This window comes from Lytechinus pictus, unplaced genomic scaffold (genome assembly GCF_037042905.1).
Source record: "Lytechinus pictus isolate F3 Inbred unplaced genomic scaffold, Lp3.0 scaffold_19, whole genome shotgun sequence".
NCBI classification, from domain to species: domain Eukaryota; kingdom Metazoa; phylum Echinodermata; class Echinoidea; order Temnopleuroida; family Toxopneustidae; genus Lytechinus; species Lytechinus pictus.
The window spans coordinates 1,830,393-1,848,364 of NW_026974140.1; the positions used below are offsets into that span (position 1 = coordinate 1,830,393).

General features: G+C 37.8%; 1 protein-coding gene and 1 long non-coding RNA gene across 3 annotated transcripts; both read left to right on the top strand.

Annotated features, from left to right (window-relative positions):
* Nucleotides 1-2,549: 2,549 nt before the first annotated feature.
* Nucleotides 2,550-3,302, top strand: LOC129261217 (uncharacterized protein K02A2.6-like). Its single transcript, XM_054899276.2, has one exon. It carries the CDS (start codon nt 2,550-2,552, stop codon nt 3,300-3,302), a length of 753 nt encoding a protein of 250 aa, XP_054755251.2.
* Nucleotides 3,303-12,863: 9,561 nt separating this feature from the next.
* On the top strand, nt 12,864-17,437 carry LOC135157717 (uncharacterized). 2 transcript variants are annotated; one of them, XR_010296687.1, is made up of 3 exons: nt 12,864-13,028; nt 14,254-14,387; nt 16,463-17,437. It is a non-coding gene; the product is annotated as an uncharacterized LOC135157717 (long non-coding RNA). The 2 variants fall into 2 exon arrangements; XR_010296688.1 differs by having other exon boundaries at nt 12,864-13,006.
* The last annotated feature ends 535 nt before the right edge of the window (nt 17,438-17,972 follow it).

Genomic DNA, 17,972 nt, shown 5'->3' on the forward strand with positions numbered 1-17,972 from the left:
CTTCATTCTTAATGACGTAGTGCCATCACGTGGGTAGACTATGACATGCAAAAGTGCCTAGAAATGTTGAAATTATAATCTTACCTAATCAATCATAGAGGTTGAAATTACATCACAAAACAAGTTGGTTAATGCATTCAATGATAATTGTAATACAAAGAAACTATAAAAGCTGTTGGTAAACGCCACAAAACCATTAATTTTGAAATAGTAAAATGATTTAAATCGATAAAGATTCTACCACGTCAGGCCATCCATAACTGAACTCGTATTTGTTGTTTTCAGACCCCTATTAACAGTTGGATGAATTCTATCTCTAATTTATGCATATAATTTGTCCAATATCGTATCTTTCGGTATCAATGATTAAAAATGTTTCGTTAAACTATATGTTGATGACGTTTGGAATCGTAAAAGCTGTATAATTATCATCATTTTACAAAGAAAACCGTTATGGTTTACTTTCGTAAACTATTAAAATTGGGTCTCCCGGGGTACCCATCTCAACGTCCACAAGTGATTTTTTAGTCATGAAATGAATTATTCATAATCTAATTTTCTCTGCAATTGAATGCTCCAGTCTTCATGGTCTAAGTAAGTATGATGCATAATTCACTTGTGCTATTATTTTTAAAAGATTTATTTCCCAATTCATCATTAATATTTGCAATTTTGTAATAATTTTTTTTGGGGAAAATTATGCTATTTTGTGACTAAGGCTACGTCTCGTCTGCTCTTTTTACCGATAGTATCGATATCAAGGTATTCTCGTTAGGAAGCCTTTCGAGAAACAGGTTTAGTAAGATTGGAACTAACTCCGTGGTTGGTGGATAAAGATATGACTAACTTGTCCATGTGTTGAGAAACGGGCCCAGGAGGTTAAATGATGCCTTGAAGAGATGCCCGTACAAGGTACCAACCTGTCTTCGCAGGAGCCCAGTACTTCTCTAAGTTAGACGCGAAGGCTGGTTACTGGTCGGTTCACCTATCAGAGGAGTGCCAGGATCTCACCACATTCCGTACACCATTTGGAAGGTACTGCTTCCAAAGACTACCGTTCGGGTTATGTACTAGTCAGGATATCTTCCAGCAGCATATTATGGATAGGATCTTCCAAAATGTGCCAGGCTGCATATGCATCGCAGATGACCTGGCGATCGTAGGAAGAACGGAGGAGGAACACGATAGGAATCTCTACTTACTCATGGAGACAGCAAAGCAAGAAGGCTTAGTGTAACAGCTCCAAGTGTACTATCAAGAAGGAAGCCATCAACTTCTTTGGTTCCAAGTACACTAGATCAGGTATCTACCCAGATCCAAGCAAGGTAGAAGCTATCACATCAGTGCCATCACCCAAGGACAAGGAAGATGTTCAGAGATGCCTAGGATTATTTACATACCTAGCAGCATACATTCCTAACTTCTCAGAGAAGTCAGCGCCACTTCGAGAACTTCTACACAAGGAAGTACCATTCATCTGGGACGATGATCATGAACATTCCTTGAACAGCCTGAAACGTGCAGTATCATCAGGTGCATGTCTACAATTCTATGACCCAAAGAAAGAGACAACTCTTGAGGTAGATGCATCGATGAAAGGGCTAGGAGCATGCCTGCTCCAGGAAGGCAAACCAGTCGCATTTGCATCCAAAAGTCTTTCCACTGCACAGTCCAACTATTCCAACATAGAGAGGGAAACCTTAGCCCTAGTGTTTGGTATCAACCGCTTCCATACATATCTGTTCGGGAAGGAATTCACCGTCATAACAGATCACAGACCAGACCATTGGAGATGATATGGAAGAAACCTCTTAGAAGTGCACCACCATGTCTACAGAGATTGCTTATTAAAGTCCAAGGATACCGATGTCAAGTCAAGTATCGACCAGGAAAAGACATGATTCTTTCCGATACCTTGAGCCGACTTCCTAATCCCAAGGAAGCATGCGATGTTCCGATGTCAGAGTGGAATCCATCTGCTCTGAAGCCGAAGATTCGCACCAGATTGACTTGATATTCTTCGGACAACACAAGAGAACAGAGCTTCAGAGAGAAACGGCTAATGATCCCGTTTTCAGATCACTATGGCAAATAGTCACTCAGGGATTGCCTGAGACCATCCAAGAATTGCAGACATCCCTTCGTGAATTTTGGTCTTACAGAGATGAAATCGGAGTACCACACGGAGTACTCTTCAAGGGAAGTCAAGTCATCATACCGAAGACACTAAGGAATGACATCCTTAGACAGCTTCACCTAGGACACATGGGAATCGAAAGCACGAGGCGACTTGCTCGTGAGACAGTGTTCTTGCCAAACATCAACAAATACATTGATCAGTTGATAAAGCAGTGTGAAACATGCCAGAAACATCAAGCAAGACAGCAGAAAGAGCCACTGCATCCCCATGATGTGCCACCAGCACCATGGACCAGACTGGGAACCGACTTGTTCATGCTTAATAGACAAGAGTATCTACTTGTCACTATTCCAAGTATCCAATCATTGCTAAGCTAACCGATACATCCAGTGCAGCTATAGCAAGACAGATGACGGGAATCTTCAGTCTATTCGGTCCACCAAAAGAGATTGTGTCCGACAATGGTCCACGATTTGTCGGGAAACCATTCCAAGACATGTGCAAGAAGTGGAATATCAAGCACATCACTTCTTCACCGCACTATCCAAGATCCAACGGATTAGCTGAGAGAATGGTTCGTACAATCAAGAATCTGTTGACGAAGTGTTCTCAAACTGGCCAAGACAGTCAACTTGCCATGATGCACCTGAGAGCAACACCAGTTGACAATAACTTGAGATCACCAGCAGAGATGTTGTTTGGACGACCCATCAGAACCACATTGCCGAGTCACTATCTTTCGAGAGATTCTGCTGCCACCGAGTTTCTCTTGAATAGGCAAGACAAAATGAAGGAAGTGCATGATCGACATGCAAGTTCTGATCTGCCACCACTGCATGTAGGACAGCCAGTGAGGGTTCTGCATCCAAGAGACAACACTTGGATACCAGCTAAGGTATCCAAGGTCTGTGAAGAACCTCCATCCTACGAAGTTTCAACGCCGAACGGAGGGATCTTGAGGAGAAATAGATCTCACTTGAGGGAAGTTCCATCCACCAACCCAACTCCGAAGCGTGTGAGGTTCGACAAAGAACTTACCACAGAAACTCAACCAGAGGGAGACAACGTCCAACGAACACCAATGTCCAACTCTAATGCTAATCAATCTCAACAGACATACTCACAAACTACGAGATCTGTGGCCTGTTTCACTAAGCGCTAAGATGCGTCTTAAGCATCCATAAGTCCGGTTATAGGACTTAGTGTAAGATGCATCTTAGCGGGAGTTTCACAAAGACCACTAAGACGCGTACCGTACTTTGTACCCATTTAACTAAGTTGCATACAGAGTGTAGCCTACGTCTCCTCTCGACGAGACGTAGGAACTGTTCTTAGTGTAATGTCATGTACACTACCAAATATGTTTATAGTAGAGAGGGGGGGGGGGGGTAATGAGCACTATTTTTTGTACTCAACACCCCCCTCCTCCCTTGAGAAAAAACAAAAAGGTAAAATTTTGGTTAATCTTTTGTTTTTTTATGCCAAGGGTGGGGGCCCGGTCCCCCTGTTTCCCCACCCTGGATCCGCCATTGCAGTAATGGGTGTCACATTCAATGATACATAGAGTCGGATATCATACTCATAGACTATATTCATGGACAGTAGACCTATGTATCGTCTGGCATCATCATGATCAAATTCAGGGGCATGTAATAGACAGTGTGAATAGAAATGAGCCATAGTACTGCCATAGACTATATAGAGATCTAGATCTAGGTCTAGTCTACATCCACACTATTTCTCACGTACGACCAATTGTGTAGATCTAGGCCTAGAATCTACAAAATATTAATTTCAATTTATAAATAGGTCTAGGGTCTTGACTAGTCTAAATCTAGGTCTATAATGCAGAAATATTTTCAGTTTTATTGCTAACACTAAGAGTAAGAGTAACAGTTACATTAACAATCTTGTCCAATTCAGTTCTAGGCTAGAGGTCTACTTCTATTCTAGTTCTACTAGTAGGCCTAGATCTACTAGAGTCTAGGCCTAGAGTCTAGAGTTCTAGATCTATCATCTAGATCTAATTCTATGTGACTGTCCCCTGACCCTGCTAGATCTAGAAATCTACTTGATACTGGTAGTACTGCCACTGGTACTGCTACTGCTAGTATTGATTATAGACCCTGTCCCTAGATCTAAATAAATCTAAGAGTAAGACTAAGTTGCTCACTAAGGACCGTAGGTCGGGAGTAGGCCTAGACCTAGAGAGTCTACTACTACTTGTCTAGGGTATAGTCTAGGCCCCAACTAAAAGTCTAAGAGTAAGACTAAGATTAACATTAGATTTAGATCTAGATCTCTACTAGTAGTATCTAGAAGTACTAGGCCTACTTGTAAGTTGTACTTGTAGGCCTAGACCAAAAAATTATGTCTCTTTAGACTTTACGACTTTAGTTTCGTTCGTTAGCCTCCGACTCCGAGTCTGATGGGGTAGGGTCGGTCTCAAGAGAGGAGCCGACCCTACCCAAATCAGAGGCTAACGAAGGAAAGAGACAGAAATTTTCGGTCTAGGCCTACTGCCAGTACCCCGGGCCAGTACTGATACTAGACCTAGGCCTACTACAACTTAGTCTAGTTAATATAATAGTTTGGTCGTGCATGAGAAATAGCATGATTGTAATCCACGACCACAGACTGACAGCGGGCTCGCTACCGCCACACGCACGGTTCACTGCCAATTAATAATTAATTATTAAATCGGCCGCGATTCGTCGAGGTATCAAATACAACTTCCATCACAAACTTCCAGTGCATACATTTCACTTTCAATATTTTACTTCTATGCTGTCTAAAGAAAAAGGTTAATACCATACCTTCCCCATTATCCTACAGTAGTCAAAATTATGTTAAAGTGACAAAATTCCTCCTTTCGCTTTTTAGTCGCAGACGATGCAGACGAAAACTTGCGGGAAATTACTACTTTTTATCTTCACACAAGGTCGAAGGTCACGAAATAAGGCTTCGTAGACTCAAAATCGAGACGTTTTATTGTTGAAGACTCGTCGCACACAGGACTTAGTAAAGAACTGTTTAGTGGAACTGACGCACCAACAGGACGTCAGTAAGACCCGTCTTAGTGTATGACGCGTCGCAGCGACACTAAGTCCCGTTACACTAAGTACTGTTTAGTGAAACAGGCCCCTGGACGCACTATTCGCAAACCAGAGAGATTCATGTTTGAAGATTGAACATTATGAACACTCTAAACTCTCAAACAAAGAAGAGAAAGAGAAGAAAGGAGAACAACACTGAAGACATAAGTGTAGTTTAAAAGTTTATTATATGCATGTATAATCATTGTACATTATTTTTGGTATGTCGAATAGTGTTTACGAAATTATCAAAAAGGCACTATAGCCAAAACTTATTGTTTGGAAAAATTGATTTCAGGATCAATCCGGTTATATAAATCCAAATTATCTTCAGTTTTGCACAAGATTGAAGTTATGTAAAATTGAAGATGCATACAGTTTATCACAAATTGATATTATTCTCACAAACCAAACAATTTCTATATTATTGTCTGATAGCCAAATTACCAAAATTTGCAGACTACCAAAAGTATTGTTTGAAAACAATATCATTGAAATTTGAAATTCTCAATCTTATCAGAAGAAGGGGGATGTTACGATATCAGTATTGATATCTAAGCACTTCATACACCTCCCGCAACATCGATACCATGCCTGTTGATTGACCTGCCTGGCCTGTATAATAAAACTATATACGTTCACTACCAAAGTCTCCACCAGAGTCCTTTGTATTGGATCAATATTTATCTCATTAAACTTTTTAATGTCATTCTTGCAAGTGTGTTTAATTGCTTACAATATAATTGTGTGTTATTTACAAAACCTTGACAGCGAATGAAGTTTTCAAGGATGACTGGAACAGTTTGATCATTGACTGACACTCTTGTTAAGCACTTGCTGAGGCGAGTGATAAATCGCTCTACCAAATATGGATTAAGGAGAGCGGTAGCGAGTGATCACTCTCATTCCCCTTAAAACCGAGTCCCTGCTCGCGATCATGCAGCGGCCATTAGGGGGTTAACACGTTAAATCCCCCCCCCCCCCTGCCGAGGCTTGTCAATTTTTCTCTTTATTTCATAAAAATATATAAAAAGAACTGGACCAAAATAAAGATTAAAATTCTGTTTTTGTCTGAAGTGCACCAAAACGGGAAAAAAAACCTAAAAGGACAAAGTGACTTACTTCGGCTGTCGCGCAACTCCCACTTCCCTGGTTTATCCGAACTTAAATACATTAACATATATGGTATTAAGTCCCTGTAGGCCTACAGATCGAGTTACAACTTCGGTCTCTGTAATTGGTGAGTGGAGCTAACCGAGTTCAGCGGAACAACCTATATAACAGAGACCGAAGCTTATGGTCTATCCATGTGTGGGTTAGTGGCTAAAATAGGCATTTTAAAGTCTTTATGCTGACCTAGGACTGTTTGAGCATCTGAGAGTAGCTGTGGAAACATGTCACATCAATACTAGATAATCAACTTGGCTGCCAGAAAATGTGAAGATGTTGCTAACTACATGTACATTGTTCACTCAAAATATAGAAAGAAAATTTGAGGCCAACTCCCCTGTTGACTTTTTGGGTACATACATGTAACCTACAGCACAAATCTAGTACCATTGCCTAGCCTATCAATGTATCAGGTTTCATTACAAGATTATACGGAAGACGGCAAGTTGTGAAAATTAGACGGTGGACTAGTGGGAGGTATTGAGGTTACTGAATCTATTTCGCAATCCCTGAAATTGCCGTGTATGTCCCACAGGGTAAGTGAAAAAAAACTGTCCCCATAATCATAAACAAGGACAGTCTCAATTTATCAAGACATGATTTGTCTTGGTTTATGAGGATATCCTTGTTTTCTGGGACAATCCCAATTTCGGACCAGCACCTCTACTAATAAAAAAAACTTGACATCTCACAAAACCCGAATTTAAGAAAAAAATTATGTCATGAACGCATATCTTCTCTTAAATGAAGATACCATTTTTGTCTCACCTGCGAAGCAGAGTGATACCCCTTTCATAGTGCGCTTTTCCCCGGTGAACTTCGCTGGCGAATTTTCGCCAGAGAAGGGGAAAGTGTGAGAGGTACACAGTATGAAAGGTACACAGGAGAACTTCGCTGGCGAACTTCTCCACCTCTAGAGAACTTCGCCGGTGAAACAGCCAGTATGAAAGGTAACCAGAGAACTTCTCCTCTTTAATGATGTCAGAAGTCATTTTTTTTTCTCCCCGAAATCCCCTGAACTGAGATTCTGTGCGCTAGCTAGCTATTATTTCTGTGGCTAAATATAGAAGGCCATGCTTTATGAGCGATTCGATCATTCCATAGAATTAAATACCCTTGAACATACACATTTTTTTTCACTAACAATATTTATTATAAAAGCGTTATTTTGCATGCTGAAAATGCGCTTGAAATATCAAAATACTTTGATTTTTTGTTTTGCTTCTAATATTTTTAGAATATGTTGTAATCTATTTTTTTAACACCTTTTTATAATCGGAAAGAAGCAATGTTTACAATTTTCTTTTCATTTATTCTAATTCTGCATGCATGTGCCGAGTGAGCTGAGCAGCAGCAGCAGCAGCAGCTGAGCAGTGTTTACCTGACGTCATCTCCAAAACTTCACTGTTAAAATTAATTAGGTATCTGCAATTAATAAGGAAAGATTAAGATTGAAATTCAAATAAAAAAAAAACGTGCGCTTTCATTGACTCTGGGTCTGCATTTACTTCCCCCGAGCGAATCACCAGTCGACTTTCGCCAGGGAAGAGATGTCAGTGCGAAAGGGTACATTTTTTTTCTTCGCCGGAGAAGTTCGCCAGGGAGAAATGAAGAGGCCAGTCTGAAAGGGGTATGAGACTATAGGCGCCGCTTTTCCGACGGGGGCAGCGTCAACACAAAATCTTAACCGAAGGTCAAGTTTTTGAAATGACAGCATAACTTAAAAAGTATATAGACCTAGTTCATGAAACTTGGCCATAAGGTTAATCAAGTATTACTGAACCTCCTGAATGAGTTTCAGGTCACATGACCAAGGTCAAAGGTCATTTAGGGTCAATCAACTTTGGCCAAGTTGGGGGTATCTGTTGAATTAGCATCATAACTTTGAAAGTTTATGGAACTGATTCATGAAACTTGGACATAAGAATAATCAAGTATCACTGAACATCATGTGTGAGTTTCAGGTCACATGATCAAGGTCAAAGGTCATTCAAGGTCAATGAACTTTGGCCAAGTTGGGGGTATTTGTTGAATTAGCATCATAACTTTGAAAGTTTATGGAACTGATTCATGAAACTTGGACATAAGAGTAATCAAGTATCACTGGAAATCCTGTGCGAAATTCAGGTCACATGACCAAGGTCAAAGGTCAATGAACTTTGGCCATGTTGGGGGTATCTGTTGAATTACCATCATAACTTTGAAAGTTTATGGATCTGATTCATGAAACTTGTACATAAGAGTAATCAAGTATCACTGAACATCTCATTGGAGTTTCAGGTCACATGACCACAGTCAAAGGTTATATAAGGTCATTGAACTGTGGGTATTTTGGAGGTAATTATTAGATTGCTGTCATAACTTTCAAAGTTTATAGATATAGTTTATAAAATGTGGATACAGGGGTAATCGAGTATCACTGACAAGTGATAGGTGGCATGATCTAGGTCAAATGTCATTTATTGTCAATGAATGTAGTATTGAATCATTATATGAATGGGGTTTTTTGTGAATAGTTATTTTATAGTAGTTTTCAAAGTCGGCACAGCAGAGGTAGCATCTAACGTTTAATATTAAAGGTCAAGTCCAACCCAGAAAAATGTTGATTTGAATAAATAAAGAAAAATCAAACTGTAGCACAGCACTGAAAATTTCACCAAATTGGATGTAAAATAAGAAAGTTATGACATTTTAAACTTTCGCTTATTTTGAACAAAACAGTGATATGCACAACTCGGTGACATGCAAATGAGACAGTCGATGATGTCCCTCACTCACTATTTCTTTTTTTTGTATTGTTTGAATTATACAATATTTCATTTTTTACAGATTTGACAATAAGGACGAACTTGACTGAACCATATAGTATTAAACAATGCTTATTCCACATGTTCAGGGAGGAATTAATCATTGTTTCACTTGACAATGAGGAAAAACTTAGAATATTTCATATAATAAATACAAAAGAAATAGTGGATGATGTCATCAGTCTCCTCATTTGCATACTGACCAGGATGTGCATATAACTGTTTTGAGAAATTAAGTGAAATTTTGAAATATAACTTATTTTAAATCTGATTTCGATGAAATTTTCAGTGTTATGCTTGTTGGATTTTTCTCTTTTTATTCAAATCAACTTTCTGTTTGGGTGGACTTGTCCCTTTAACGGCTCTGCATCTGAGCCTTCAAATTGGGGAACCGGGCTGTGTGAAATATGAAATATAGATTTTTTTTTTCTCTCATAAGAATAAACAAACAAGGTTTGATTCCTCCTTGAATATTGGGATTGCCATTGTCACAACCTATTCTAATTAAATTACACGAATGTCACTTTCTAATTTGTCAAAATTCTCAAGGTCAAGGAACATATGAAACTTGTGCCTTTTTCTTTTAAAATACAATTAAAATAAAGATTAATTCTTGAATATGCAATTTGCAATCTGCAGCACCTGTATGTAGTCATATTTACCGGTATCTTAATTTGTTGGAAATTTGAAATAAAGCATTCTTCATGCAGGGTGCTACATAACTTTTTGAAGCATTTGCCCAGTCGGGCAAGTAAATTTTCAAATAGTTGGAAAATACTTGCCCGATTGTAGATTTCACTTGCCCGAAAAAATCCTTCAAAACAAAGTTTTATTGCTTCAAAACAAGTTATAGCCTTATAGTTTTACATACCATACCATTGATGGCTTTAAAAATACATTTTTCAACACGACTACTGATGTACCTTGTAGTTGTATTTCTTTTTTTTAATGATTTCTATCTTGAACATTATGACAAAATAAATGGTAAATATGCTCTTTAATTAATTTCCTAATCTCATATATTTTCCTTATATTTTGGAGGGGACTAGGACACACAAATAAAAAACGGGAAATCACTGAAAATAACCAGAGAAAAAAAAATTAAGAGAGGGGGAGAGAATGATAGAAAAAAAAGTAAGAAGAAAGACAAAAAGGACGAAGAAATAAAGGAAGGAAGAAAGAAAAAAAAAAGAAAAAAATAAATAAAGAAAGAGAGAGAGAGAATGGCTGTGGGGAAGAGAAAGATGGAAAGATAGAAAGAAAGGAAGAAAGGGAAAGGAGGATGGAAAGAAAAAAGAAAAAAAGAAAAAAAATAGAAAAAAGATGAGAGGAAGAGAAAGGAAGGAAAGAAAGGAATGAATAAAAGGAAAACAAGAAAGAAAAAATTTAAACAGAAAGGAAGGAAAAGGGAAAGAAAGAAAACAAGAGAAAGGAAAGAAGGAAGAAAGGAAGAAAGAAAAGGGATAAGGATAGATGGAAGGAAGGGAAAAAAAAGAAAAGAAAGATGCAACGAAAGACAGAAAGAAATGAAGGAAGGAATGAAGGAAAGAGATGAAGGAAGGCAGAAATAAAAAATAAGAAAGAAAAGAAAGGAAGGATGGAAAAAAGAAAGATCAAAAGAACAAAAGACAGAAATAAAGAAAAACAGAAAGAAAGAAAGAAGGAAAGAAAGGAAGGAGAAAGAAAGAATGAAAGACAAAAAGACAGGAAGGAATGAAGGAAAGAAAGAAAAGAAAGAATGAAAGGGATGAAGAAAGGAAGCTTAAAGGTAAAGAATGGATGGACGGAAGGAAGACAGTAAGAAAGAATGAAAGGAAGGGGAAAAAGAAGGAAGGATTAAAGAAAGAGGTAAACAGAGGTTGGATGGAAGAAAGAAAACAAGATAGAAAGAAAAGAATGACAAAAAGAAAGACAGCTATAGTAACAGAAAAAATGAACAAAAGGAAGGAAATTTAAAGAAATAAAGAGAGATTAAAAAGAAGGAAAGATAGGCAGAAAGAAAGAAAATAGAGAGGAAGAAAGCTCAAACTATCCAGTCATAAATAAAGAAGAAAATTTATTAATTTCCTTGGCTAAAAAAATAGTTACGAAAGAAACCACGTTTATCAACATACACACAAATGCATGTGGGACTGTCAAACAAGGTATTTCAGTGTGTACGATACAGATGATCATTCGAAACCCGATCTTTTTGAAGCATAACAGAAGTGAAAATTTCTCCTTTTCTACAAATGACAGAGCTACCCCAATTTTTGTCTCGCCTGCATAGCAGAGCGAGACTATAGGCGCCGCTTTTCCGACGGCGGCGGCGGCGGCGGCGTCAACATCAAATCTTAACCTAAGGTTAAGTTTTTGAAATGACATCATAACTTAGAAAGTATATGGACCTAGTTCATGAAACTTGGACATAAGGTTAATCAAGTATTACTGAACATCCTGCATGAGTATCAGGTCACATGACCAAGGTCAAAGGTCATTTAGGGTCAATGAACTTAGACCATGTTGGGAAAATTATTTTCAAAATCTTGACCGAAGGTTAAGTTTTTGAAATGACATCATAACTTAGAAAGTATATGGACCTAGTTCATGAAACTTGGGCATAAGGTTAATCAAGTATTAGTGAACATCCTGCCTGAGTTTCAGGTCACATGACCAAGGTCAAAGGTCATTTAGGGTCAATGAACTTTGGCCAAGTTGGGGGTATTTGTTGAATTACCATCATAACTTTGAAAATTTATGGATTTAGTTCATGAAACTTGGACATTAGGTTAATCAAGTACCACTGAATATCCTGTGCGAGTTTCAGGTCACATGACCATGGTCAATGGTCATTTAAGGTCAATGAACTTTGGCCGTGTTGGGGGTATATGTTAAATTACCATCCTAGCTCTGAAAGTTTATGGATCTAGTTCATAACACTTGGACATAAGAGTAATCAAGTATCACTGAACATCCTGTACGAGTTTCAGGTCACATGACCATGGTCAAAGGTCATTAAAGGTCAATGAACTTAGGCCATGTTGGGGTAATTGTTGAAGTGCCATCATAACTTTGAAAGTTTATGGATAGAGTGAATGAAATGTGGACATGGGTGTAGTTGACAGTCCTAAGTCTCCGTTCAAATGTCATTTATGGTCAATGAACGTGGTATTATGTCATTATATGAAATTATGAATGATGTTTTTGTGAATGATTATTTTATAGTAGTTTTCAAAGTTAGCACTGCTGCAATATTAAATTGCGTAATGCAGGCGAGACTGCCAGAGGCGTTCCACTTGTTAGGAAATATGGACATTACAAGAATTTTCATTGGTAAGAAATGTGAATTTTGACAGTTCTGTCACTTCTGTGGGAGATTTCTTCCAGAGCAAACTTCGTTCGTGCAGCACCGTACTCCATAGAAACTTAACTACATGCATCGGCTGCGTGGACTAGGCCCTAGCTAGCTAGGTATGCTAGACAGCCATTGATTCTGTGTGTGTGTGTACGTCTCTGAGCTGTGTGTTTATTGCAGAAAATGGCGCAAATTTTGCAATTCGAATTATAAACTTTTTGAAAGAACAAATTAATGATATTGCTTTTTTTTGTCTCTTTTTCTTTTCTATATTTTGATGGTGAAATATGGGGAATCTTTCTAAAATATAATTTCGAAAGTCAAAAAGGGGGCCTAAGCTTTCGATCCTAGCAGAATCTTCGTCGAGGCAAAATGACAAACATATAAAGTGGAACAACCATAATATAGACCACAAACAAGCTACAGCAACACTAGAAACAAGGAGACAAAAGGGGCATTAGTGAGTAGAGAAGACCAATCAGGTTAGTGAAGGGGATGAAAGAAAAGGAGTAGGCAGACACAAAGGGAAGTTAGTGTAAGTAAGGCCAGTAAAAGACCTCAAGCCAAGAGGGATTAAAATAATGAGGCAGGCAACATCAAACAGGATCTGGAACAAAACAGTGATAATGGGATGAAAAACAAGAGAATTAGTGAGAGGTGGGTCAAACAGGTTACAAAGAAAGGCTTAATAAACTGGTGCACAAGAGTGGGGGGAAAAAAGAAAAAGAATGGGGAACAACTGATAATGTGCAAAAGACATATAAGTATATATGATAAAGCATTAAACAAACTAAGAAGTAGAAGTAGGAGTGGGCTATAAATGGGTGATTTTTGGTTTTACTGTTGGAACAGTTTTCTTGTGTTCCTTTTACCTTATCTCAACATAAAATGACAATATTTTTTGTCTCGGGTCCGAGAAAAAAGTGTGCCGGGCCAAAATCCAAAATGGCCGCCAAAACCCCCCAAAATCACAGTTTTGGCCACAACTTTTTTATTTGGTGGTCAATTTATCTGGTTTTGGTGTCTATTCATATGTTTTGGGGGGCAGGCAATTTGTTTTTCCTATAATAAGTACTTTTAAACCATTATTTGTAGAGTTAAAAGGTAATTATACCTAAATTTTTCAATTTTTGTAGCCTTTTTTCAGCCAAAAAGTAGGTTTTATCATCCTGGGGTTCTGGGATATTAGATGGTACGAGGTCAACAATAGCAAGCAGCTTCATATAGCTATATTGCTTTTATTCCTCCACTTTGGGTTTACGGATATTTGTGAAATATATCTTATCAAATAAAAGAAAATGTCACTTATCCATAGGGGCTATACGGTGTACAATGCACTGTACATACTACACTGCATATATCCATGCATTGACCACCATGGCATATGACAAGGCCTGTATATAATTTATAAACTACAGTGTCATAGAAATGAGACAAAAAATATTGTCATTTCATGTTGAGATACATTACAAGGAATAAAAAAAAACTGTTGTCATATTGAAATTACAAAAAAAAAGTATTTTTGACCCATGTATAGCTTATAGCCCACTCCTAATAGTAGAATTTTGCTTGCCCGAATTGGGCAAGCAGTTTTTGTTTTTGCTTCAAAACACTTGCCGACTCTAACTTTTACTTGCCCGGGCAATCGGGCAAGCGCTTATGTCCCACCCTGTTCATGTTTCCTGCAATGTTTTCTTCTCCTTACAGGCAGACCCAATGTCTTGTTCATCGTGGTTGATGATCTCCGACCCTCTCTCTCTAGCTATGGTGGTCCTATTATTTCTCCTAATATTGATGGCCTTGCATCACAATCTGCTGTTTTCCAGCATGCAATGGCTCAGGTAAGACATTTTAATAGTCAAGGTTAGAAAGCTGAAATCCGTCTGAGGAATTGTAAAACATACATATGCCTACACAGACAGCTAGCAAACATGCACACAGTGTGAGGGACCTAGTCCCCAAAGGTTGTGTGTATTCATTATGCCAAGATGATTTTAATTGCTTTGATATATTAATATTGTTGGGTATTGCAGTGATATCCAACATAAATAAATTCAATCAAATTCTCACCATTGCTTGGTTGGTTGACCTGCAATTCAGCTCATGGATATCTCATCCACATCAATTCACATTCAGAGTATATATATGGGTACAATGTTCATAATTTAATCATATATATGATAATAATCTTTTACAGTACCCGGGTAGTAGTGCTTGAAGAAATTGGCCTCATTGAAACACGTCAGAATTCCCAAGGAATAGTACAAACAATGTAGATATAAGATGAATGAAGAAAATAGATGTGAGTTGTAGATAAAAAAAAATATATGTAGCACAGTATAGTTGGTAACTAGATGACTATGTACAGCAGAAAATACATGCTTCCCATATGAAGGGTAAGAAATCAAACAGAATTGTATACCAAGACCTATATTTTGATGAAGATGTTATTTTACTTTTGATAATTAATATTTAATTTTACGACATCTATAGGCTCCCTGTAGGACAGAGTGGAAGCTTACGGTCCAAGTCAAGGCTTGCTATATAAATAAATAGCAGTTCCAAATGCTTGAATTATAAAGACTAGAATTAATAGCAATTAGAATTTGATTATTTTTCAATCATGATTGAGGTCATGGTTGATCAAGCAAGTACTTGATGATTGACGATGAAATACATTATGCAGCTACAGTATGTGCTACAATTGGTACTCATTCTACACTGTGCAAATGTCAAACACTGTACATACATAGCGCAATATTTCAAAGTTAACCACAATGGCCTGTATTCTGAACTCGGGTTTAAATTAAACCCTGGTTTAAACTTGTGGTTTTACTATGGAGAGCCAATTGGGGCACAAATCCCTAACAGCACACATCCAATTTATTAACTCATTTGACACTCAAATTATCCATAAGTGTCTGTGAATGATATCTGAAGTACTTTCATTATGAAAGCAAACGAAACCAAAGTAGTAAATATAAGAAGAAATATATTAAAACAGAATTTTTATATTTTGGCATCCCATAATTTTAGTACAGAGTTAGACCGTGGTCTACTCTAAGTTAAACCTGACTTCAAAATATGGGCCAATGTCTACGGTCAACCATTGCTGACCTTTGTTAACCCATGCTTGAGGCATCAATTATAAGAGGAAAAGAAGCGTACAGTTCAAAGTTGGTTGAAGTGGAATCACCCCCACCCTCCCTCCCCCGAAATACTATAACAAATCCTGTTTTACCCAAATTAACTGGCAGAAATGGACATTGAATGATTAACTTCCACATGAAGTTTTGATTGATCCATCAAGTCATGGGATGGGCATATATCAAAGGCAAAACTGTCATTATTCAGGGATTTTATGCAGAGAATTTGATGAATTCTGTTTCTGGTATTAGTGCTAATCATCCCTAATCTACTATGTGTTGACCCATTATAACCTGTCTCCTGACACTTAAATTTTATTTTTATTTTTTTGTTTAGTAAGCTCACTTAAAAAATGTCTACATTTTGAGATGCCTAAATAATAATCCCCAGACTTTGAACCATGAAAAGGTTTGGAACCCATGACAAGACACTTAGATTGCCACTATCCACCTCCTACCTACTGAACAAAATTCCTATGTACTTGCTTTGAGCTCTGTAAAATTTATGCTGTAGCCTAGGTAGGGGTGTAGATTGGACACCTTGTTACGGAGACGGTGACACGACAGTGGCAATCCAGGCTTTATTTCATCTAAGATACACATGTAGGGTTAGGGTCGCAATAGGGTTTTATGTTAGGTTAAGGATAAGTTACAGTGTTACATCCAGGGTTCGTCATTCCATTAGTGTGTTGAACTTACAGGGGAGCAATTGTCGCCAGAGCAAATGTCATGGAACCAGGCTGTAATTATTTTGTATGATTGTCTTGCAGCAAGCAGTGTGTGGACCCAGTCGTATATCATTCCTAACTAGTAGGAGACCTGATACCACCAAGCTCTATGATTTCTACTCTTATTGGAGGGATGCAGCAGGAAACTACACTACTTTACCACAACACTTCAAAGAACATGGATACTTTACTGCTTCCATTGGAAAAGTCTTTCATAATGGTATACAACCCTTGCAGAACTTTTGAAACCATTACTGTATCTGATCTGGTGCCTGTTGCACAAAGAATGGCATTCAAACACAACATGATTTTCACCTAATCAGAATCATATGGACCTGTGCTTGAGTTTATGGCCCGTATTCTGAACTCGGGTTTAAATTAAACTCTGGTTTAAAGTTGTGGTCTAACTATGGAGAGCCAATTAGGGCACAAATACCTAACTTTACACATCCAATGTATTAACTCATATGATACCCACATTGTCTAGATGATAACTAAAGTATTTTGAAGAATTTTTCTTCAATATAAAAGCAAAGGGAAGCAAAATAGTAAACATAAGAAATATATTCAATATAAACAACATTTTTAAATCTATTGCTCCCCATGATTTTGGCAGAGTTAGACCGTGGTCTCAGTTAAACCTTACTTTAGATTACTGCCTATGGGTTGCTTTTAAATACAACTCTTTCTGCACTGGGCCCCAGCTGTTATTCCATTTGGTAGCATGAATAAGGTTTTATAGTTACTTTATTTTTTATGATAAATAAACAAATTAAAGGTATAGTGTATGATTGGTTGATCTCAGACAAGGGCAATGAATCAATTTTGAAATTATTACATTCATTAAATACCTATATTATTGCTCTATTTTATCACGGAAAAGAAACTTGCATAACTTTTATATTCTCATGATATTGAGGGGTGAAACATATATTATAACAAATCTCGGTTAAACGATAAAAGTTTGAACTTTCTTATTGACGCCCTCTCGGGTTAAAAAATAAATTGATATTAGAACACCGTTCGAATCATGCATATTCATTACGACTCATGCATATTGATGAAATACGTCATGGCGCATGCGCAGTATCAAGAAATCCCCGTATCAACAAAGTGCAGTACTCTGTGTGTGTAGCTGAGTAGAAAGCAAACATCGAACGGTGCGTGCAAGCTCAATGAGCCGATGCTAGGCGGCTAGCGACATGCTTGCGCTCTGCATTAGTTTCAGATATAATCCACTATTTGCGATAGCACACACAGGATAAGAATACTATATTGAGCTATATCCATAAATGTATCGTACGCGTGAAAAAGGATTCAGACACGTTGATTATCTGACGTGAATGACGAAGCAAAGGATTGCCCAATACGGCTTACTTTCGGACTCTTATGTCATGAATCTGAAAGTACTCCAAGACTAAAAGAGATACGAGAATCCCAGAGATGGGCAAGGGCCGAGTTCCGAGTTTGATCTTTATTCATGTGGATTGTAGCTCTTTTATGCACCTTTCCCTTCATGTATAGCTTGGCGTGATACATATACGGGAACTAC

Coding starts and splice junctions, on each gene's coding strand:
- LOC129261217 (XM_054899276.2), top strand. CDS start 2,550: ATGACGGGAATCTTCAGTCTATTCGGTCCACCAAAAGAGATTGTGTCC.